This window comes from Anguilla rostrata, chromosome 12, assembly GCF_018555375.3.
Source record: "Anguilla rostrata isolate EN2019 chromosome 12, ASM1855537v3, whole genome shotgun sequence".
Taxonomy (NCBI): domain Eukaryota; kingdom Metazoa; phylum Chordata; class Actinopteri; order Anguilliformes; family Anguillidae; genus Anguilla; species Anguilla rostrata.
The window spans coordinates 39,924,443-39,948,901 of NC_057944.1; the positions used below are offsets into that span (position 1 = coordinate 39,924,443).

Genomic DNA, 24,459 nt, shown 5'->3' on the forward strand with positions numbered 1-24,459 from the left:
ACTGTGTGTTCGTAACATTGAAAGTTTCGTTTTCCTACTGTTGAAACTGGAAAAATTTCCAATTTTATCTTTAAAAAAAAAAAAATTCATTGAGGGGTGCATCCAAGTACAAAACTGGCAATGATCATTCTGAGTTCCTGTAACCAACCAGAACGTTCTGTAATTAAGATGCAGACGGCAGTAATGTTATGTGTGAGTGAAGTACCTTTTGAGTCTACAGAACCTTTGGCCCTAGAAATCTCTCCGTGGTCAGTGTTTGAGTGACAAAGCAACTTCTGCAGCCAAAGCAAAGCTCGAAATGTTTGGTCTCCGGCTTCCTACCAGGTGAGTCACCTTCCTGATGCTTAGTTTGGCAGGCAGAGCTGCTCCTATGAGCCTTTACCGGCATGATTATATTCTACAGGGATAACCAGTTATGTCCCCAGCTAGACATCCGACCCTGCTAGACCACACTGCTCCAAATCTCCTATGAGCACCGCTGTTCCCTTTTAAAAGCCATCCGTGGCTTCAGTGATGGTATTCAGGCCTATGCCAGTCGCACTGGTTACAGACAGGGTAAGATACTCGTCTGATGTAGACACAACAGGCCAATCAGAATGACAGGAAATTAAAGGGTTTGCTTATCAGCGATGTGTGTTGAAATCTTGCCCCGCCCCTCTATTGTGTCAGGTGCTGTCCAAGGCTCCCAGACCGGATGAACCAGTCGCTCGGAATCCTGGCGCTTCCATGGAAACCACATGACAAGAGCAAAAGAACCTGGCTGGCTCGGAGGATTCCAAACCACACATTGCACAGCTGTTCTTCACCACTGTTAATACCAGGGAAAGCGATGGCAGCAGCACTTCAAGGTAATCCTTCATTATTTAAGTCTAAAATAAAAGATGCGCATAAGAAAAAAGATATATATATTTTATTTAACATTTTTCAGAATTATAAATCCCATTATCTCACTCTCATCCACACACTCTTCCAAAATGAAGCTTTTACAATATTAAATCACTCTGCCAAAATTCTCAAACAAAATTAAAGCATGTTTTTTTGTCATTATGACATTTCACAGTCAGAGAAATTAACAATAAAAAAAAAAAACCTTCTGCAGAAGCACCCCACCATTTTACCACAGACAGAAGCGCTGAGCAGACCTCCCGTCCCACAGAACAGACTTTTCCTTCAGAGGCCTGACACCTGCGGCTTCCCGTGTTACAATGTGGCTCACTTCCTCTTTATATCCCAACCCCAAACTCCCCCGGAGGGGAACGAGATCTCTCTCTCGTTCCCCATGAGATGAAACAAAAACTTACTGATTAAACCACATCAATCCTGAAAATGCCTGTTTTATATCCAAAAAAAAAAAAAATTTTAAACATGCAGAAATCAGAAAAACAGAACTGAGCAGTTTCACTGACTGTATGACTGTAAATGTTTTTTAGTGCCAAATGACATCAACATTTTACAATGTGGATCCGGCACTTCATGAATTTGTTACAGTCTCGGTTCTGCTGGTGGGAATTCACCAAGTGAGATGTTTAAACGGGCCAGAGGCAGTCAAACTGGGAATTCATCATTTTTTTTTTTAAATGCCGAAGAGGAGAACTGGTGTGATTTCAGGTAGGACCGTGGCCCCGTTCAGTCCTCGTGGTCCCGATTCCCAGGTAAATAAACTTAACTGGCCGCTGGCTTTGTGCGAGGTGCTGCTTTTATTCGCTAGAGATGGTGCAGAGACCCACGCCGCGGCCACCCCCGCTGAACGTGACAGAGGTGTGAAATCTGAGAAGGGGATCTGACCCCAAACCACGCTGGCGTGGCGCGTGGAAGCGCACGGGACGCGTTTCTCCGCCCGCTGCTACATTCCGCCAGAGAGGAGCTCTGGGAGCTCGCAGCGCTCTGAGAGAACGTTCCGGAGGCCTTTCCCCGAATTCAGACCCGCCTGCGGCCTCAGCACAAACGCCCTCCACACCCCAGCCGTGCCTCACACTCACACTCTCCACACACCAGCCGTGCCTCACACTCACTCACACCCCCCCATTGCCTCACACTCACTCACACCCCCCCATTCCCCCCTGAGCGTGCCCAACGGCCACATGACCCCGCCCCCACACTCCACCTCCCCCGAAATGCTGTCCCCATCACATACCCGTTTAGCACTGTGCAGATTCATTGTTTTGCACAGTCAGTGATGGATCTAGACCAATCAGAGCGCTGTTTGCACTGTGCAGTCAGTAATGGATCTGAACCAATCAGAGCAGTCTTTGCACTGTGCAGTCATTAGTGGATCTGGACCAATCAGAGCGCTGTTTGCACTGCGCAGTCAGCCGTGTCAGGCAGCAGCGATGGCGCAGTTTTCACGCGCTCGGCACTGCACTGGCAGACAGCGCCTGTGTAACGTCCGCGAACCGAAGCGGTGTTTCCTCAGTCCGCCGCTCCGCTGTTCGCCAGCGCGTGTGCAGAGCACTTCCTGTCTGGCGCTCCTCTACACACCCAGGTGCAGATGGGCAGGAGCAGGTGGGAAGTTTGGGCTTGGGGGAGGAGTCCCGCCTGTCACGCTTTCAGTCATATGCACACACGCACACACACACACACACACTCTCACACTCTCTCACACACACACACACACACACATACGCACACACACACACTCACACACACACACAACACACACAACACACACACACACACACACTACGCACCGTCCCACACTCCTCATGCACCGCCACGCGCCGCACTCACAGGTCAGGACCTCAAGACGTGAGGCGCCGCACCACGTTCCTGCCTGCAGATGGGGACACGCCATGCGCTTCCGCACTTGGGCAGGTGACCATGAGCACTCCAGCAGCAAGCAGGAGGCGGTCCATGCAGATCTTACACAGGTTCTCCTCCAGGCCAGAGGGGGCGCTAGAGTCTGAAGAGACACAAACCCACCCATCAGTCACAGAGCATGCTGCACAAAACCAGCACAAACAGAGAGCGTCCCCTCCAGCACCACACCTGAACACTCACCTGTGCCTGTCACTGCGTCTGAAACTGGAAAAAAAGAAACATAAATAAGTGATATAATCTCCAAAAGTAATGCAGAGCATCAGTAAAACACATCATACATTTTTCCACACCAGTGAATAATTTAAGACTGTAGGGGTGTATAGGGGACGGGGTGTAAGGTGTATAGGGTACAGGGTGTAGGGTGTATAGGGTACAGGGTGTATAGGGGACGGGGTGTAGGGTGTATAGGGGACAGGGTGTAGGGTGTATAGGGGACGGAGTGTAGGCTGTATAGGGTACAGGGTGTATAGGGTGCAGGGTGTATAGGGGACAGGGTGTAAGGTGTATAGGGTACAGGGTGTATAGGGGACGGGGTGTAGGGTGTATAGGGGACGGGGTGTAGGGTGTATAGGGTACAGGGTGTATAGGGGACAGGGTGTAGGGTGTATAGGGTATAGGGGACAGGGTGTAGGGTGTATAGGGTATAGGGGACGGGGTGTAGGGTGTATAGGGTATAGGGGACGAGGTGTAAGGTGTATAGGGTATAGGGGACGGGGTGTAGGGTGTATAGGGTACAGGGTGTATAGGGGACAGGGTGTAGGGTGTATAGGGTATAGGGGATGGGGTGTAGGGTGTATAGGGTACAGGGTGTATAGGGAGGGGTGTATAGGAGGGTGTAGGGTGTATAGGGTAAAGGGTGTAGGGTGTATAGGGGATGGGGTGTAAGGTGTATAGGGGATGGGGTATAGGGTGTATAGGGGACGGGGTGTAAAGTGTATAGGGTACAGAGTGTATAGGGGACGGGGCCAGGCTCACGCAGCTCCTGCAGGTCTCTCTGGTCGTTGTAGAGGCGCGTCACGCGCTCCATCAGCTCCCACTTCTCGCAGCAGCCCTTGTAGTCGACGAAGTTTCGGGCGAGGAGCTCCTTCAGCTGCCGCACGCTCAGGCCGTCGATGTCCTCCACGCAGGACAGGTCAGAGAGTGAGGCTCGGCGGCCGGGGGGCGCGGTCTCCTCCACGTCTGAGGACTGAATGACAGCAGCTGTCAGCCAATCATCAGTGAGCGCCTTCTAATCCTTCCCAAACAACACACTAACAGCTGAATTCAGGCTGCAGTGCCTGCTGGGATGAGAGGTATTTCAGCACTCCACTTCATCCAAGTCTCTGGTTGGCTACAGTATCCACACATCTTATTTCAGGCGCTCTAATTGGCTGCTGACTGAAAGCAGTTTATTTGCAGACCTGTGGGGGATTTTCTATTATTTTCAGAGAGAATAATTTTCAGACCGAACACTCGATGGGTTAAATTTTCAGGACCCTTTTCCAGTGTTCCAGGCTCTCCCCGCCTGATCGTCCCCCAGCTCGTTTGGCACAGTAATCCCTCCTCTTCACCTCAACTGGTGCGTGATGGGCATTCAGGCACAAAATGGCTGCTGCTCGACTGTGGTGGAGCTCTGTTCTCCCCTTCACTGTAAAGGGCTTTGAGGTCAAGAGTACAATGGGGCTATATAAATGCAATCCCTTCTTAATTATCACTAATTTACGTTCTCGACTTCTGTAGGCCAGGGTAAAAGGACTTTTACAAGATGTCTTTTTAAAAGATAAAACTGCACAGTAGGTCCATGAGGTAAAAATGTAATTGTTTTAGAACAGAGGTGTCAAACTCTAGTGCTGGAGGGCCGCAGTGTGTTTCTGTGGTTTCCTTTCAATCAGCAGCCAATCAATGGCCTTAAAAAACAAGGTGTGCGGACTCTTTAGCCAATCAGTGACTAAAATGAATCACTAAGTGCTAAAACACACCGAAAACCCTCTGATTTAGAGGGTTACAGGTTACCAGACCCTGAACATTCTGATCAGTGAATAAACGTGTGAACATGTAAACAGCCAATTGTGTAAATCACCAATGACCAGGTGCAGTGCAATTCAGAAATACAAGAAGAGTGCCAACCTCACCCAGAACGATATGAACAGACATCACTGACCCTAACTGCAGAAAAGGACACAACAGCGTTTGTTTAATGTGGTGTTTCTCATGTGACCCCAACCTCCCTGACTGAGGGGTCATTCTCACGTTTTAAAAAGGCCGTCTCTGTTTTGGAGGGGCGGGGCGATGGGCGGGGCGATGGGCGGGGCGATGCGTGATGCAGCGTTTGTGCCGCGTTTGTAAACGAGAACAGAAACGACCAAGCTCTGCTTTTTTTTGTGCCGTTTCGAAAGCATTTCTAAAAAGCCAAACAGGTTTTCGAACTGCACGCGGAATGAAGACCCTCGAGAAGCGCTCGACTGACACTCCGTCGCTTTACTGAAAATTTAAACTTGCGGGGGGGGGGGGGTATTCCCTGAAGTCTCTGCAACAGGAAACAGCCTGCATTCTCCAGTACCATGTACCATGTCAGAGCGCACAAGGCATCCACTGTTCTCCTAGAATAGGGCCAGTCTGCTGAGCAGTTGAAGAGCTTAGAATTACAGGGTTCTGTCTGCAGACAGCTTTCAAAATAAAAGTCCCATTTCACAGCATGGCTTTGTACTGTAATCTCAGTAATTTAATATTTTTCATAAGAAAAAAAAAAACCAAGTTAGTTCCGGTGTTAATATCAGATTTTTTAAAACAATAATGTCTGACAGGATGTGGTCATAACTCTAAGCGGTGGGTATCACAGTGGGGTGCAGGGGGCGGGGCCTCTCTCAGGAGGGGCGGGGCCTATCTCAGGGGGGCCGTACCTGGGACTCGGTCTCCTGCTCCTCCGGGCCCTGGGGGTCCGTCTCTGTGTCAGGTGTGTCCTCCTGCACAGCCGGACCCTGGGGCAGAGACCCTCACTGAGTGAAGGAGCCGCAACTCCTGCCCCACACAGGCACACACCCACACACACGCACACACACCCCCCCACACACACGCATACACCCACCCACACACACACACACACACACGCATACACCCAAAAACACACACACACACACACACACACACCCGCATACACCCACCCACACACACACACACACACACACACACACACACACACACACACACGCATACACGCATACACGCATACACTCACACACACACACACGCATACACACACACACACACATACTCTCACACACACACACACACACCCCCACAGAACCTAGTCTCTTGGATTAAAATGGCTGCCCACCCACCAGAGACTAGAACTGCTGCAAATACTGTTACTAAACATGACTAACTCCAGTCCTGGAGGGCCGCAGCGTCTGCTGCTTTTCAGTGTGGTTCAGCTCTTAAGAGCTAAATCTAACACTCTGATTGGCTAGAAGGTCCCTACAACTGGCCTCTAATTGGCTTCTGGCTGAAAGGAAACCCTAAAAACCCGGCAGACATTGCAGTCCCGTGGGACTGGAGTTAGAGTTTTCCCTCGCTGTCTCAGTGGTCTGGGCAGCAGCTGTAAAATCAGCACCAAAATCAGGAGTTCAAAAAAGGACGTTAAATTAAAATTAGTGTTTTTTTGTTTTTTAAGTACAGGGCCGTACCTGGTCCTCGTCAAGGGTGGGCGGTGGAGAGGTGGGCTCCGCAGGCGGTGGGGGAGGCTGGGGCGTGGTTTGGGGCGGGTCTGTGGGCGTGGCCGGGCGGGGCACCTCCTCGCCGGGCGTGTGCTGGTTCAGCACCAGCTCCACGAGCTCCTCCTTCTCGCGGCAGGTGTGCGTGGGCACCTCGTGCAGGTGCAGGTAGTCCCGCAGGTCCTTCACCTTCAGCTTCATAAGCTCCGCCCTCTGGAACAGGGTGCCGTGGAAACGCTGGCACGTGTGACACAGGCGGGGGTGGAGCTCCAGTTCCGCAGAGCACCGCCCACAGAAGTTCTTCCTGCAGTCCACGCAGACATGCTGGGGGGGAGGGGGGCGAATTTTCTATTAGAATTTTATAATTCACTGTTCAGTCATTTGGCAGATGCTTTTAGCCAGAAAGACTTGCAAAAAGTGCATTTACCATGGTACACAAACACACCGCGAGAGCAGAGGCGGAAAGTCCTGCCATGTGTTCCTTCCTCCCATGACCCCAGCCAGCTGATTTCACTAATTAGCTCTCCCTCCTGGCTGAAGAATTGCGCCAATTAGCAAATCCAGGTGACTGGAACAAAGTGCTGGGGAGGATTTTTACTTTCTGAACCTGGATTTTGCACGCCTGCGCTAGAGAGAGGCTGAGCCACAGTCACATACGGGCCAGAGTCGAGGTGCATGCCTCATACATGCGGAAACCTGTAAGATGCGCTGTATAGATAAACACTGGGGCAGAACGAAAGGGTGGGTTTTCCCCACATCGGCAGAAAACAGCCTCTCAGCTTTCCTGAATCGGGGAAGTGGGTTGGGAGTGGGAATGGGGAGTTCCAGTTCCGTGTGGGTAGCCTCCTGAGGTTGAGCTGTGCGCTAAAGCTAGCAGGCCGTACTGGCCACTTCCGTGTGCGAAGCTAACAACAAGGGCTCTGTTCAAACAGAAACCAACTGTCTCAATCCACCATGAGAGCTGATATTAACACAGGGAAATGGCCTACATTTCCCAATAGCCCACATTTCCCAACAGACTACATTTCCCATCTCTGCACCATCAACTTCCTCTTCCTCTGTTAGCGTCTACACAATCTGCAAATGGCAAAGTACACCACAGCACAGCTTAAAAACCAGGGCCGATTTACTCTACGATTTACAGGATAAAATACAAAATATACCAAATGTTTTAACTCTTTAGATGCCAGTGAAATTTTTATACTCCAGCAGATTCCTGAGAATTAAACAAAAACACGCTACTCAGCAAAACAAGTGAAGTTAAAGAAGTTCGTCATGAATATTGGTGTAAACAGATGTTTCCGTTTAAGTGGTCAGTAACCTGCAGGAAGTGCACCAGTGGCTGAAGAGTTAAAGTGAGTATAATGTCATGTGACTCAGGTCCGCGTGCCCCGATGGCTGAAGGGTTAAAGCGAGTATAATGTCATGTGACTCGCGGATAGCGATCTCTGGATCGCACCCCAGTGCTGTCCGTAACCATGACAGCGGTGAAAGTCCCCTGAAGCATTCCGCCTGAAGGCGTGTAGCGCTGGAGGTCACGAGCTGTTCCTGGAATGAGCTACGCAGGAGCCGCACACGCAGGTGTACACGCACACATATACACCCGCGCAACGCACACGCGCACACACACACGCACGCACGCACACACACCCGCGCAACGCATGCATGTACACACACGCACACAGGAGTGATACAGCACTGCTCAATTAAACCTGAGACACAGGTATACACACACACACACACACACACACAGAGGAGCATATCTTATGACGTGGTGTCCGAAACACTATCTCTACTGTATAAACTAGCTGCATCAGTGCACCAGATTAGTTGTCTTGCATCTATTTTTGGCATTTTTAAACTAAAATGAAAATAAAACAATGGAATTGTTGGAATGCGACTGGTAACGCTGACGACCTGTGCTGACGGATCGGAGCGCTCCGTGTTCCTTATGAACCGGTGGAACTGTATGTTACGCCAGCGGCGTGCACAGGGAACGTGATAAACGTGACGCGCTCTGGAGGGGACCGGCACTGCTGCCAGTGAGCCAAAGATGGCGCTGTACTCTGACACCGGAGCTGACTGCTCCTGCCCCCAGTGAGACAGACGCAGTACTGCCTGTGAGCCAGAGAGGGCGCTGTACTCTGACACCAGAGCTGACTGCTCCTGCCCCCAGAGAGAGAGACGGATGGAATTCTCCCAGGGGTGGGCGGGGCCTCCGTTCAAAGCAGCCCAACAATGCGCCCCGTCTCGGCTAAATGAATAAACGCGGGGACATCCGTGTTTTTGTGAGGGGCACACACTACCCCCCCCCCCCCTTCCCCGGCCTGAGGCAATTATGCTGAATCAGAGCACAAGAAAGAAGAAGGCCGTCTGGAATAAGAGCGTGTTTCACGGGCTCTCTGTTCAGCAGACAGCGGTGTCTCTGTGGCGCTCCCGGTCATGTGACCCCCAGGGGTCCGCCCCAGATCGGCGGCTCCCAAACTCTGAGCTCACGGCAGACTTAATAAGCGAACACGTTTATACTGTGACCTGGCCCATTAAACTGTGAGCTGACACACACTGCGTGTTCACATACGGCATTCACACGTCTGATTAACGTCTGTCTGGAGAACTAATCCAGCGGCAGTGCAGCAGAGCTGAATGACAGAGTAAAGTGTGTATTGACCCGGTTTTTTTTTGTGTCATTTTGCAAACAACCTCAACCCCTCCTCCACCCCGGTGGCAGGTCCTGTCCTGCGGTTAACCCCTGCGGGAGGGGGGTCGGGTTTTAATGTGCGCTGCGCGTGGTTTTGTGTGGCTGCGGTCCAGAGCGGTTCCTCCAGGTGCAGCCGTGGGGTTTCCCCCTGTCCCTCCCCGCCCCCCCGCCCTCCTCACCTTCCGGGCCAGCGAATTGAAGCGCCCCCCGCAGGCCTTGCAGGCGAGTTCGGGGGCGGGGGGCGAGGGGGAGCTGCGGAACCCGGAGTTTGAGTAGGCCTGGCGCTGCCCGCTGCTGTCCTCCCCCCCGCCCAAGTCCACACACAGCCAGCTACAACAGGACGCCCACATGAGCCCTGCAGGAGAGAGAGAGAGAGAGAGAGAGAGAGAGTGAGACACTCTCTCACACACTCTCACACATACTCACACACACACACACACACACCCAGCTACAACAGGACGCCCACATGAGCCCTGCAGGAGGGAGAGGGAGGGGGTGAGACACACACTCACACCTGTACACACACACACACACACACAGCCGAGCCTTTTAAATAACTGATTAAATATAGGGCCTGTACCAGTTCTCAGGAACGTGTGTGTTTGGGACAGCCTGTTAGTTACAGCTGTAGACACAGGCAAAACAAGAGAGTGATTAGAGAAAAAACCAGAAGCATTTGACATGCGGCTTAAGCAGAAGAGAGGGCGCTAGCGCTAGCCAGGTTCCTGTGCAGGTATCTGAGAGAGCTACAGGTTCCTGTGCAGGTATCGGAGAGAGCTCCAGTGAGAGAGAGCTCCAGGTTCCTGTGCAGGTATCTGAGAGAGCTCCAGGTTCCTGTGCAGGTATCTGAGAGAGCTCCAGGATCCTGTGCAGGTATCTGAGAGAGCTCCAGGATCCTGTGCAGGTATCTTAGAGAGCTCCAGGTTCCTGTGCAGGTATCTGTAGAGAGCTCCAGGTTCCTGTGCAGGTATCTTAGAGAGCTCCAGGTTCCTGTGCAGGTATCTGAGAGAGCTCCAGGTTCCTGTGCAGGTATCTGAGAGAGCTCCAGGTTCCTGTGCAGGTATCAGAGAGAGCTCCAGGTTCCTGTGCAGGTATCAGAGAGAGCTCCAGTGAGAGAGAGCTCCAGGTTCCTGTGCAGGTATCTGAGAGAGCTCCAGGTTCCTGTGCAGGTATCAGAGAGAGCTCCAGGTTCCTGTGCAGGTATCTGAGAGAGCTCCAGGATCCTGTGCAGGTATCTGAGAGAGCTCCAGTGAGAGAGAGCTCCAGGATCCTGTGCAGGTATCTGAGAGAGCTCCAGGTTCCTGTGCAGGTATCTGAGAGAGCTCCAGGATCCTGTGCAGGTATCTGAGAGAGCTCCAGTGAGAGAGAGCTCCAGGATCCTGTGCAGGTATCTGAGAGAGCTCCAGGTTCCTGTGCAGGTATCGGAGAGAGCTCCAGTGAGAGAGAGCTCCAGGATCCTGTGCAGGTATCTGAGAGAGCTCCAGGTTCCTGTGCAGGTATCAGAGAGAGCTCCAGTGAGAGAGAGCTCCAGGTTCCTGTGCAGGTATCTGAGAGAGCTCCAGGTTCCTGTGCAGGTATCTGAGAGAGCTCCAGGTTCCTGTGCAGGTATCTTAGAGAGCTCCAGGTTCCTGTGCAGGTATCTGAGAGAGCTCCAGGTTCCTGTGCAGGTATCTGAGAGAGCTCCAGGTTCCTGTGCAGGTATCGGAGGCGGGCGGCTCGCGTGTCTGATCGCTGCAGTGCGGCTCACATCATTAATTCAGAGGGGGTGCGCGGCTCTGGCCTAAACAGCCGCGCGACACCCTATCCCTGCGCGCGCGAGCGAGGCTCCGCTACGCGCTCCTCAGCGTCCTGCGCGTTTCAGCTCCCTAATCACCGCAGGAGAGCAACAGGACCTCCCGGGGAGCTCACAGACACACAGGCGCTCAGACGCGCTGGAACGTCATCTCCTTCCTGTTCCTGCAGCACAGAGACCTGCTCAGCCAATCAGAACTGGACTTTGACCCGTGGCAGTAACCTGCTCGGCCAGTTGAAGGCTGGATTTTGACACTACTGTGAGGTACTGCTGTGTTCACTTTTTTTTTTTACCACAGATTGATTTACCATGTTTTTCACTCTGAAATATGAGATCAAATTGGTTACAAATGTGGTTTTCAACCTACGGGGACAGCACTCCATACTGTGTCGGCTCCACGGGGAAATGCTCCATTTTGTTTACGTAGGTTACTACGGAAACCAGGCCCACACGGGTTCATCACCTAAGTTTCATCTCCAAGGGCCCTATGGACACATATCTGCATGCTGCAGTCTAGAATATAAGGATATAACGTAGTGTCCGTCAAGCGTACTGCACAAGCATACATATACACCACACGCATAAAAATATCACACGTACGCACACTCACAAACACAAACCCAAATAAATAAGCCGAAAGCAGCTTCTTCATAGATACATCGTCACACACCACAGATAGTTTGGTTTTAATTCACCGTGTGATTTCCTGGTGATATGTTTTTAAGTAGGCTGTGTTTCCTGCTTTGAAATAATTCAGGAAACAACTGACCAATCAGATCAGTCTCCCTGCAGAGGTCTTCACAGGGCCCATTTTCACACAGACTAGTGAATTACCAAACGGCAGGCTCTTAATCCCGCCAAACGGTAAAAGCGGCCCTCGTCTTTACGCCGCCATTTAACGATGAAACCTGTGTCAGGTGAAGAGGAGAACCTGTTCACCACCTCACAGAGCCGTACCGTCCTTTCTAGGCCCAAAAAGACAAAAAACGAGAAATCTACGGCTGAAGACCGGCCGAGGCCTGGAAGGAACCGACAAAAAAAAGGGAACATTTTATTTTTTGCTTGACTACCGAACATGAAAGTGTGGTTAATGATATTCTGGCGACCGTTTCCCATGATGCCGCACCATCAGCAGCACCATCCTAAGTGAGTCGCGTGGTCCGGCTGCGCAGACTGACCTGCGTTTCACCTGCGCCAGGTCAGGGGCCTGCGTTTCACCTGCGCCAGGTCAGGGGCTGGCCCGCATAGCCGCGGCGTGCGAGTGAGCGAGCGAGTGGCGGGCGTTCGAGGCCCCGGAGCGCGTCAGCACCGCGGCGTCGTTCCCCTGCTAACAAACAACACACAGGAACCGCCCAACATCAACAGGGTCAAAGGTCACACAACCTGGACTAATCACTGTGGGACTTCACCATGACTTAGCAGAGGGAATTTATTTTTAGGTTATATGACATTTGATTATTTTTTCCTAGTGACTCCACCATTACAAAAAGTTAAACACTGCCCTTTTTTCATTTTTTATAAAAGTGGCAGAACCATCACGGTACAAAGATTATCTTGTGTGTATTTTTTTTTTTTCAACCCTGCAGTTATAAAATCAGAATTCAGATTCAGATAATCTAAGTTAAGCACCACACATCTATTAGAGCAAAATAAATGAAGTGTGTTTTGGAGGAAAAAAAAAAGAAAAAGGTGTACACTGAAGAAATGGTCCTTGGACAGTGAAGTAGTTATTTGACTTATGAAGTCAACACCACAGTTAATTAGACTGTGTTCATATAAATCTCCTGTACCACGCCCAGCTTTTATGTAAAAATATTTACACAGGCATTTCACGGTCACAGCAGCCACTGACAGCAGGGTCTGTAGTTTCTGTCCTCCTCGTCAGGCAACAGACATGCGCGCAAAGAGCTAGCAGTACCCACGACCCAGTTATCGGATTTAATTTGATACGGCTGTCACAGCTCAACTTGTGCCGCCTATGGCCAAATCAAGTTGTAACTTAACCGGATGTTACTTAAGACCTGGTCCCGGAGTACCCCCGTGTACAAGCTGATTCTTGTTCCAGCGAAACTCCTGTTTAATTAAGGTGATTGAAAGTGTGTTCGTTAATCGCAATGCCGGTTTGGCTCATTGCCGTTTGCCTTGTCCTTGAACTCCTCGTTATCCTCCGACGGTTTAGTATCAATGGCCATGCACACTTTCAGCATTTAAGACTTCATTGATTTCATCTGTAGGTCTATCAGTGAATAGAATCAATACCAAATATAACCTCTTCCAAAATCAGTCATTTACCATGGCACGTAACAAAAAGTGAAATCATTAGGCCTAGTTGTCTAAAAATTGAACCGACTGGCTTAATGTCCTTTATTAATATAGAATATTAATTATTTTAACATGAATGGCTTTATGATATGTATCATTAAGACTAATCACCCTTCACTAGACCTTAAAAGTCTAATTAAAAACAATTAACAACAACTGATGCTTCAGGAATCGCAATGAAGTTTAGAACGAAAAACAGCCTGTAAAAGGGTGCTCGAGGACCAGCTCGAAAACCACTGCGTTATGCAACTTAATACAAGCGAATAATTTTACAATTGATGGTAGGAATCTGGTAAGTTACATTTTTATTGACGTCACATTGCTTGAATTATGATTCTTGTATTAGCTGGCACATAGTATAATTTTGTATTGCTTTTACATTTCTGGTAAATGCCAATAGGTTATCAATGTATCATGGATACTGAGAATGCTATTAAGATAAAAAGAAATGAGGCTACACACTGACTATGTTTCTGCACTGCAGTAGCCAGCGAGCAGTACCCACGACCCAGCACTTCAGCTGACTAACCATAATAACCACAATGTTTACGACGGTAGTTATTTGAAACGCTATTCGAAAGGTCTCAATGTAGAATATATTCTTTCAAACGGGAATGGGGCCAGCTTGTTAGCTGACTAGCCCTCTAGGTTCTCCGGCACCAAATTGATCAAGTCATAAAGTCGTCACGGCAGTTAGCCAGCCAGGAAGTTCACTATACTAACTGGCAAACGAACGCTAACTTTTTACGATAAGTTTGTAGAGCAATTAAATGTAGTTGCTTCGTTAACTGTTACTTTTAGTACGAATGCACTCAACATTGTTAGGAAAGATCACAGGGGCAAGTTAAACAGAATTACACCATTACATGCTAGAAAGTCCCAATCAGCTATCAAGCTAACGAATGGCAACCTTTGAAATGGTTAACTGGACGTGGAACTCTTTGGTAACTTACCTTCTTCTGGAGTCAACAAATTGGAGCTGTTCAAGTAAACTAACTTTATTAGACTGACAACTTAATAGCGAGAAAGTTGACTCGTCTTTATGGCACTCTTTAATAAAAGCTGACACAACTTTTCCCAAGTCAAACCGAAACAGGAATAAAATGACAGCCTCCCCGTCCCTGCGCTGCCATCTCCCCTCCCCGTTCTGGATGCAGAGGGAAGCGCTAGCAGCGCGCACGTTAGCATCCGCGTACGGCGCTGCTCCGGTGTGCTGGCGAACAGCGTCTCCTGTAGGATGGCACACAACTGGAACATGGACGTTCTTTTATGATAAAATATAACTTTCGCATAAAATAATTTTCTTTTCTTTTCAGCACTTATTCCTTTTTCTCTTAATTTCCCCATTTAACCTCAACACCACATAAAGTATAACATGGACATGATACATATTAAACGCAGCACATAGGCTATAATTATTGCACATTGAGAAAGTAAACATAACACGATGAATCGTGACGAATAAATTAATAATAAATCTGGCATATGTTGTTCTTAAATTAAGATATTATGCTGATTCCACCATATTATTATGAGTACATTGTTATTTTGATATTGCTACTAATAGCCTACTGTTATTAAAATGTTATTTAAAGTATTTCTGTCTTTGCATTATGATGGTGCTGATGATGACAAAGTAACCACACATGAAAAATAAATAGGCCATTATATAGCGTATTTCACAGCAGTTGTCACAATACGCTTCATAGGCAACCCTGGCCACACGAGCAAGCCTAAAGAAACAGTGGCAAGGAAAAACTCCCTGTGGCAGATGGGAAGAAACCTCGGAAGGAACCAGGCTCAATGGGGAACTAGAGTACAGGATAGGAATAACATTACAATAAAGAAAATCATATTGAAAGGTTGTCTTTTCCAATATTGTCATTTTTCCCGTAAATAATGAAAATGAGCAAATATTGCATTCAAGTGAAAAGATCCTTTTTTATTACTACACATTGTTTATATACATTGCCAAAAAAATAATAAAGCACATATTAAGGACTTAATCACAGTATAGGAATAGTAGGCACCACTGAAAGGCCATTAAACATTAGAAACCACGTTAGAAATGTCCTTGTGACAATGAGTCACTTGTTTTCTTCCATAAAATCCTGTAGCTATAGCCAGCTCCTAGATGCATTGTCAGTTAGTCGGACAACTTGAAAGCTCTCTCTGAGCTCTCTGTCACTGTTCTACGTTTACCGGTTTACCGTGAACCTTTACGTTTAGGTACCCAGCGTGCACGCTTTGTTGCCAAAAAGTTCTAGAGTCAAGCATGGCGGCCTCCATGAACTGGCTTCATGCGCCATTGAGCAGCTCCCATAGGAATCCATTGAAATAGCAAGCAGAAGCTGTCTCCAGTTTGTGCGTGTGCGTGTGCGCGCGCGCGCGCGCGTTCTCAGGGTTTTGTCGGAACTCTTGTTGCGTAGGGTTTTTTCACATATTAAGACGGGCAGACTTCATCCGTGGCCATTATCGTATTGGCAAAACACTCAGGCGGATTCTATGGAAGAAATCACCAGTTACATAATGTACATCGTATTGGTGTGTGGACATGCCATTTGTCATAAGCACCCGTGATGGTCTACTACCACTCAGTGTGGAAAAGTTTCAGTTGAGCTTGAAGTGTCAGACTTTTTTTTTCTTTCTTCTTTTCTTTCTTGAACGTTGATTCAATCTGTATCTGCTGCCCCCAAAACGCACAAATACGTGTTGAGTCAAACTGTGTCCATGTGATCACATTCATATATTTATTTAGGCTTTCAGACTTGTATGAATTTTGAAAGTTCAAAAGCAACTATATAAAAAGGACAAACCTCCTTTTCTTTCTTTTGAATTCCTTATATGTTTGCAGGAACTATACGTTTTCATAATCTGAGCTATCTGCCAAAGAAAGAGGGGAAATAAACACAATATTTGCTTCAAATAGTCTCGTTTGTCTGGAACATTTATTTAGTGTGTTGCAGTCGTGATGTTTTAGTATGCGTCTCTGCCAACGCACCTGAGTAGTTCTGATGGTCTGAGCTTGACTTTTGTTGAAAGTATGTTTGTTGACTGGCTTCAGTTGCAAGCATATTTTCATACACATTTTCCACTGCATCTGGTAGGGGACAGACATATTTACACACCAAATTTATTTTGGTGCTCTGTTTGGATAGAACAGTTTTGGGAACCCAGCACCCTCCTCATTGATGCGCTAAGTAAACGAGGGTGTGTGCAACCCAGAATGTAACCGTTTAGGCAAATATACATACACATCAGACTGGAAGTAAGACATGTTAATAACACTGAATTTGTTTTGGAGAATTTTACTCAGTTTATGTTCAGAACAACTCATTTGTCACAGTCCCTGTAAAAAACACCAAGCTTTATTTGGGGGCGACATAGCTCAGGAGGTAAAAGGTTGTCGGTTCGATCCCCGCCCTGGGCGTGTCGAAGTGTCCCTGAGCAAGACACCTAACCCCTAATTGCTCTGGCGAATGCGAGGCATCAATTGTAAAGCGCTTTGGATAAAAGAGCTATATAAATGCAGTCCATTTACCATATATGAATACTGTAAATGGTGTCATCAGACATTAATATATTACAGAATTTTTTTTAAATAAAAAAAGTTTAAATTTATTTCCCATTCTAACATATTCTGTTCCTTCGATGATGCCTTCTAACAAGAGCTGTAATAGAAATTAAATTTGTTTATCATGATTGAGTAAAAGAGTAAAGACCTACGGCTTCATCAGTCTCACTGCGTGTGCGGTGCATTCAGTGTATGCTGGCACTGAAGTACTTACCTTTACCTGCACCTGGTCTTATCAAAGGCACATACTGGCAGGCAGACTCTGGAATAGGATCGCTGGAAAATAAGACGCGTGTAAACAAAATGACACATTTTACTGGCTGTAATGAGCAAGGGTGTGTAAATGATGGAGCATGAAGGGTTATGGAAAACTTACGTACACATATTTAATATAAGTCATACTGTAAGAAAAAACATTCACAAACTGCTGCTATTCAAGTAAGGTGAGCAATTTTTATTAAAACTTTTTTTGGCTGTTTTTTAAACATGATTATTGCAAAATACACAACAAACAACAATAACTGCATTACTCCGTTGCATTTATCATCATATTCTTAAGTGATATACCATACACCAGTCAAAGCTATAACAAAATTGGCTATAAATTAAATAAATTGAATAATCGTAAAATACTCACATGTATGTTGGTTCATCAATTCTAACTACAGGAGACCAGAAAAAGGCAGTAAAACATTATGTAGCACTGTCAGATTTTAGAAAATCGTCGCTTCATTCAAACTAAAGGATATATTTTCTGAACTGCATCTTTCCTAAATTAAAGCAATGCTATCTTGAGAAAAATGGTAGGAGAAAATTGTGAACAGAATTACAAATCACTTGCACCATCCCGTGGGTTTTCATTTCAACCCTGATTTGGCACACCTGACTACTAATTAGTAATTGAACAAGATCTCTAGCTGTTGAATGAGGTGTCCTTGTTCATGGTTTGAATGAAAACCTACAGGACGGTAGATCTCCAGGAACATGGTTGTTTACCACTGCCTACTTTGCAATTGATGATGTCTCAAATGTGATATCAAATTTCCCACAATGTGCTAAACATAAACTGTTGCATCCTTTTTGTATCTGTAGGCTGATGAATACCACTAGAATATACTTTTGGCCATGTGTGTATCTGGACACCACTTGGCCTGGTGCTGTTTTTCATAGTTTGGGCTTGGCCCCTTAGTTCCAGTGAAGATTAATCTTAATACAATGACATTCTAGGCAATTCTGTGCTTCCAACTTTCTGGCAACAGTTTGGAGAAGGCCCTTTCCTGCTTCAACATGACCATGCCCCCGGGCGCATAGAGAGGTCCATATAGAAATGGTTTTGTGGAGATCGGTGTGGAAGAACTTGAATGGCCTACACAGAGCCCAGACCTCAGCCCCATCCAACACCTTTGGGATCAACTTGAAAGACAACTGTGAGCCAGGCCTAATCGCCCAATCAGTGCTCGACCTCACTGATGCTCTTCTGGCTGAATGGAAGCAAATCCCAACATCCGAGCATAAAGCCTTCCCAGAAGAGTGGAGGCTGTTAAAGAAGCTAAGGGTGGACCCACGCCATAGTGTTGCCCATAACTTTTGATGAGATGGTGGATATCAGGTGTCCACATACGTTTGGCCATGCAGTGTATGATCACCTATTGCTGTCATTTTAGGCAAATAGGTAAAACGCGCACGCACGCACACACACACGCACACAAAGATCCACCTTTATCTTGTGTACAAATTGAAACCAGTGTAGCGTGTCACCAGTTATTATTTTTGTAACAAGGTGAGAGTTGGTAACATGCAAACAGTTTCTTCTGTATAACACTGAAACAACATTAATCATTTGATAAAATTCAGTCAATATCCTTGTCCTGGCCAGTACTTACCCAAACTATTCCTCAAAATAGATGGAGTCCCTCTGTGATGGAGAAATATGTATCTATGATTACTTTTATATTTGCAATAAAATCTGCATGATAGATAAGTCATTTTGTTAGCTAGTTTAAAAAAATTAAATAAAAAAAAGAGAGAATCTACTGATGACAAAAGGACTGGACGTGGAAGTGATAGTTCAGTAAATGGCATAGCGTTTCTCCAGATTACTTACCCTGAAAACGGTAGTACTCTTACACCCCCGGGAGGCACTAGAGAAACATGGGGAAAGCAAACATGCACCGGTGTGAAACCATTCATTTGTTTTTGTAGGCATTGTTGTTATTATTTAATTATTTTATTTAGCCATTTAATTAGATGACATCTGCATGCTACAACTCCGATACTGGAAGAGAAAAAATTCCCCAGAATGTCATGCCAACCCACTGATTTCCTGCTTTTAGTGAAAGGTCACATGATGGCAATGGTAACCAAGCAAATCTGACTCTGTCGTTCTCATTTGGATAAATAAACAGTTATACGTTATAGGCTGCATCATACAATTCTATTTCTTGATATTAATTAACAGGAAAGTGTAAAACTGCCATTAGTCCATAAACATTGAGGGCAGGGGCTATAACATTGCAGGTAATCCATAACAATAAACCAAAAAATAACAACATAAAAATGTTATAGATACTTAAGTGACCATACACTGGGCAAAATTATGTATTCATATCCAACACACTTTTTGTGTTACACACATTTAGTGTCAAAGTTACTATTTACAAATATTACAATCTGACTTTTTACTTTAAACTTTGAATTTTAAAATGGTAAAAGTAATCCCCTTAGTTTTCAACCCAACTTACCTCTTTGGGATGGCACAACTCTAATGCTCTCACTTGGACCTTGGCTGCAAGAAAATGTTTCTGCTTTAATGTTTACACTTCATAAAATGGTAGAGGTATCAGTGCACCTCTCTGTTTGTGAGGAATAAGTGCTACCATAATTCAATTGTCACTGAGTGTAGGTCACTTTTTCCAACAGCATAACCAGTTACAGAAACCACATCCTTCGGAGTTACACAGCATGTCAACATTCCCCATTTACCCCCCCCCCCCCCCCCCCTGCCCCCCGCCATTGGCGTATTTAGAATAGTGTGAAAGGGAATGAAGCTTGTGACACTGTCTGTCCCGTTCTCTGTGAATTAGTGGTAGCACCGGAGCATCGTACTTACAACAGTTGTGGGTCATAAATTTGAACTTGGCTTTGCATTATATCTATAAAAGGAAAATGACAAAAGGAAACCAGTATTATTTATGAATGTTTCTTTCGGGTGCATTTGAATTATCACCCAGCTTTAGTGGGCCATTTAAAGGCTTAGATGTATAAATTGGTGGTAGTTTGAGCATTATGGCATTTGAAACTACAGTCATCTGTATTAATCCACAGGGGCAACGAGGATCTACTGTACTCACTGGATTTTTTTCGGCAACAGACGCACATGGCAAACACGACCCCCAGAGACGTCAAGGACACCACGGCCAGCGCAGAACCTGATTGGGCAAGGACTGCAACCATGCCTACCAATCAGGAAGAGTAGAGGTGCGTTTTAATCTTGTTTAAAATGTCTGGACTGGAGTGAAGTCAGCACACACAGGCCGTAGCCATGGTTATGATTTACTGCACTGTGACTCCCTTCAGGTCAAAAGTCATGTGTTGGTCATAACTACAACAGGAAGTTGAGTAGAATGGAATATAACGGGTATTGTTTGTCCCAAGCTGGAAAATTCCCCTTGTCACCACAAACAAAAAACAGTTAACTCCACAGGGCAAAAAACATGTAGTTATTACAAATGCAAATGACGCTGCACTGCACCCAAAAGTCAAAATCTGTTCAAACATGGCCAAATACACACCTGAAGTGAATAAATAGGTTGCGGAATAAATCAGAGCACTGAAATCACAGAAAAATACTTTGAATAAGTGGGTTTAGGCTACTGTGTGTACTCTAAGGAGGCTAAAGCGGGAGGTTGTGATAGAGATTAACAGAGAAGTTCGTAGATAAACAGGGGAATCTGAATGCAGAAGTTACCGTTTGTAGATTCCCATCGAAACCCCCATTAATCTGCTGTCAGAACTCGAGCTGAAAGGATTTCGGTTCCCTCAGGTGAAAGAGGTGGCTGCAGCTTCCTTAAACGCTGCATGTGTACGCCTTCAGGTCTTCATTTACACAGATAAATTTAGCCGAGCCCCCCTTTTCCTGCATCATCTGCCTTTTATGAGACAACGTTTTAAGAGTGTACTGTAGAAATTCCTTGTCGTTCACAAAATAATCACACCTCTAGTTTCACTTACAAATCTACGGCACTATAATCACGATAATCACAGGAAGAGAGTTCTGCTTCCTATCTATACCCCTTATCACCACATCTAACAACGGGCGAATTATCAGAGTTTTCACTTCTGACAGGGTGGAGGGCTGTGTGCTGAGGTGAATTAAAACAGGAATAAATAGCTGCTTTGGGGGAATACCAGTATTCTTGATTCTCCTCTGAGATGTCCTGATTAAGTCATGGCATAATTTCCACAAAACGCTGTTTAATGTGATAAATGCTGTTCCTGGGCTTTGATTTTGGTTAAGTGTGTATGATCGGAGTCCATACGACAACTCTTCAGCTGTAGCATTGATACTTTAAGTTCACTAAGGATGATTTCCCCAGTTTGGTGTTCACTGCGGGAGATTTCCCCAGTTTGGTGTTCACTGTGGGTGATTTCCCCAGTTTGGTGTTCACTGCGGGTGATTTCCCCAGTTTGGCACCAACACCACACCAAAGTAAAACTGGTGGGAAAGCAGGAATGCAGTTGTGTATTTTAGACACGCGCTCTGATTTTAAATTCAGTGCATCGCTGAGAGAAGTGGCTTGGGGTGAGGGGTTTCTGTGTTTTTAACACACTGTCTGTACCCCAGAAGCACGTTTACTTCCATCTGTTGCAGTTTCAGGAAATGGAAAAAAAGCAGAGCTCACATCAGAAAGCACGTTCCGCGCGGCTATTTTAAACAGCCTGTTGGGTGGGGAGAGTCCAGCCCCTACAGGCAGACCGCACGGGCTCCTCAAACCCTTGTGTAATCGCGAGAGCATCATCTGATCACAATAAATCCCAGCGTGTCACAAGCGCTGGTGTGGAGGCAGGCTCCACAGACCCGCCGACCCACCGCCCGCGCACGCACTCACGCACGCACACACACACACACACAGGCTTGTGATGCTCCACTTTTGCAACTCACAGCAGCCTGCCGATGTCCCCACGCACCCACCGTCCAAACGGCACGTTAAAACCACCCCCCCCCCCCACGGCCCAGGGACCTTCTGCGTCCGCTCGGTGCGTTGCCATGGCATTTATATTAAATCTGAACTTCCTGGGAAACCATGACATCGCTGCCCTTTGGCTTAGTAATGACCAGAGGTGGGTAAACCAGCTGAATCTAATTAGCATAACTCTTTAGCATGATGGGAGAACTAATTATTGTAATCAGCTGGTTTAGTGCATGTTGGTGGAGCAAATACATGGTCAGTCTTTTTACTCTTTGAAGCCGGGTTACCCACCTCTAGTAATGGCCAATGGTGACGGTTCTTTTTCCCCATAAAACCCCACTGCCCTGTTTCTCGTTACTCACATCATTTATACAAGCATTCAAAAACAGACCAGTTAGGGTTAGGGTTAGCATCAATATACCCGTTATGAATATAAGAAAAAAAAGCCTCCAGTGACCACGTTCGGAGTCAGCCTGTGCCTGTGGCTGACTGTCTTACTAGTTTCAGCTTAACCGGGTGGCGTGAATGAAAGAAACTTAATATTGATCAAATCTTAACATGCTGTTCTTGCGGTCCTCAAAATCAAAACAAAACACTTCCTTCCTGATTTGTGGAATGTGACCCCCCGCCCCAGCCCCAGCCCCAGCCCCAGAACTCACCTGCTCTCGCCTCTCTGTGGTCCTCTCCCGTCTGGAAGGAGCCTGTAGCTGAACTGACTGAACAGACGAGGCAGGGAGGGGAGGGGAGGGGGGGTGTGTCCCAGTGGCACAATTTCAACTGAGAACTTGGGCTAAAAAACGTCAAAACTTCCTGTTTCAAACTGAACACTCAACCACTTCCGTCTACTGGACAGCAGAGGAGGACACCACAAGCTGCGCACTCACACACACGCGCATGTGCGCACACACACACACCTATACATGCACACCACACACACACGCACCTATACATACACACCACACACACACACACCTATACATACACACCACACACACACACACCTATACATACACACCACACACACACACACACGCACGCACCTATACATACACACCACACACACACGCACCTATACATACACACCACACACACACACACGCACGCACCTATACATACACACCACACACACACACACACGCACCTATACATACACACCACACACGCACGCACCTATACATACACACCACACACACACACACACGCACGCACCTATACATACACACCACACACACACGCACCTATACATACACACCACACACACACACACACGCACTCACCTATACATACACACACACAAACACACACACTCACCTATACATACACACCACACACACACACACCTATACATACACACCACACACACACACACACACGCACGCACCTATACATACACATCACACACACAAACTGAATACACTTAGTGTATAGGTAATGTTTATTCAAGCATACATCAAGGCAATGGTAGTGCACACATTGAGGACATTATTAAACAGACTCACTGTAGTACGTCCTAAAATAATGACCACATTGTTGCAAGTAAATTAACATTATTAGCTCTTGTGTATGCATACATAAAAAAGGTGTATGGCTTATTAAAAATGAAGTGGACTTTTATGGTTGGAGAAGAGTTTAATTCTGGTAGCTTTCTGCTCTACTGCGATGTGCAGTTAGGATTTCTCCCTCTGGAATCCTGTACCGTAGAAGGCAGCCGATACTCTAGAGGCTTGAGACCACAGAGCGTATGTGAGAACTAGAGCTGGTGGGAGGGCCCAGGTGGTGAAGCCTAGGAAGAAACAGGAAACAGCCTCCACTGCGCATGCTGCAGGGCAGAAGCGCTTGCTGCCCGTTGAATACGGTGCAGAAAACAAAGTAGATAACTACCAAAGAGCCTCATCGGCCCATTTTTTGATCATAAATCTCATTATTGTGAAACAATGGCTGTTTTGGTACAGGAGTCTTGGGAAAATACATATTAAAACGTGCATATTTTTTGCGACCTGTTTTTCATATATAATGTAGAGGTCATTAATCTGAGTTTCCGATTTTTTTATTTTTCCTTAGTCTGGTATTCCCCAGTCATTTTAAGGGATGCTCCAATGTTTTGCATATCAGTGAATTTTAATACAGGGCATTAAGTCTGAAAACCACATTTGATTTACTTCATGTAGGAGTCTTGATTTCTCTCTCTGATTAATGAAGAAACCTTAGTCCATATTTGATATCTAATGGAGTATTTTTAAAAACTCATTAGAAGCAGAACGGATACAGTTTAAATATGTGGCCGAGCCCATGAGACCTGCTTTCAGCCTGAGACGGTGTCCTGGGCTAGCTGGTCCCCCAGCTTTTGCCGGCTATGTGGGCGAGTGTTCGGTGCAAAA

General features: G+C 46.6%; 1 protein-coding gene across 1 annotated transcript; it reads right to left on the reverse strand.

The window, feature by feature from the left end:
* Positions 1 to 2,738: 2,738 nt before the first annotated feature.
* On the reverse strand, positions 2,739 to 14,500 carry LOC135235747 (E3 ubiquitin-protein ligase rififylin-like). The gene is made up of 8 exons (XM_064301534.1): positions 14,272 to 14,500; positions 12,175 to 12,323; positions 9,384 to 9,559; positions 6,480 to 6,830; positions 5,697 to 5,774; positions 3,793 to 4,003; positions 2,998 to 3,021; positions 2,739 to 2,899 (listed from the first exon to the last, which is right to left on the reverse strand). The coding sequence occupies exons 3-8, from the start codon at positions 9,552 to 9,554 to the stop codon at positions 2,739 to 2,741; spliced, it is 996 nt and encodes a 331-aa protein (XP_064157604.1). The 5' UTR covers positions 9,555 to 9,559; positions 12,175 to 12,323; positions 14,272 to 14,500.
* Between the last annotated feature and the right edge of the window lie 9,959 nt (positions 14,501 to 24,459).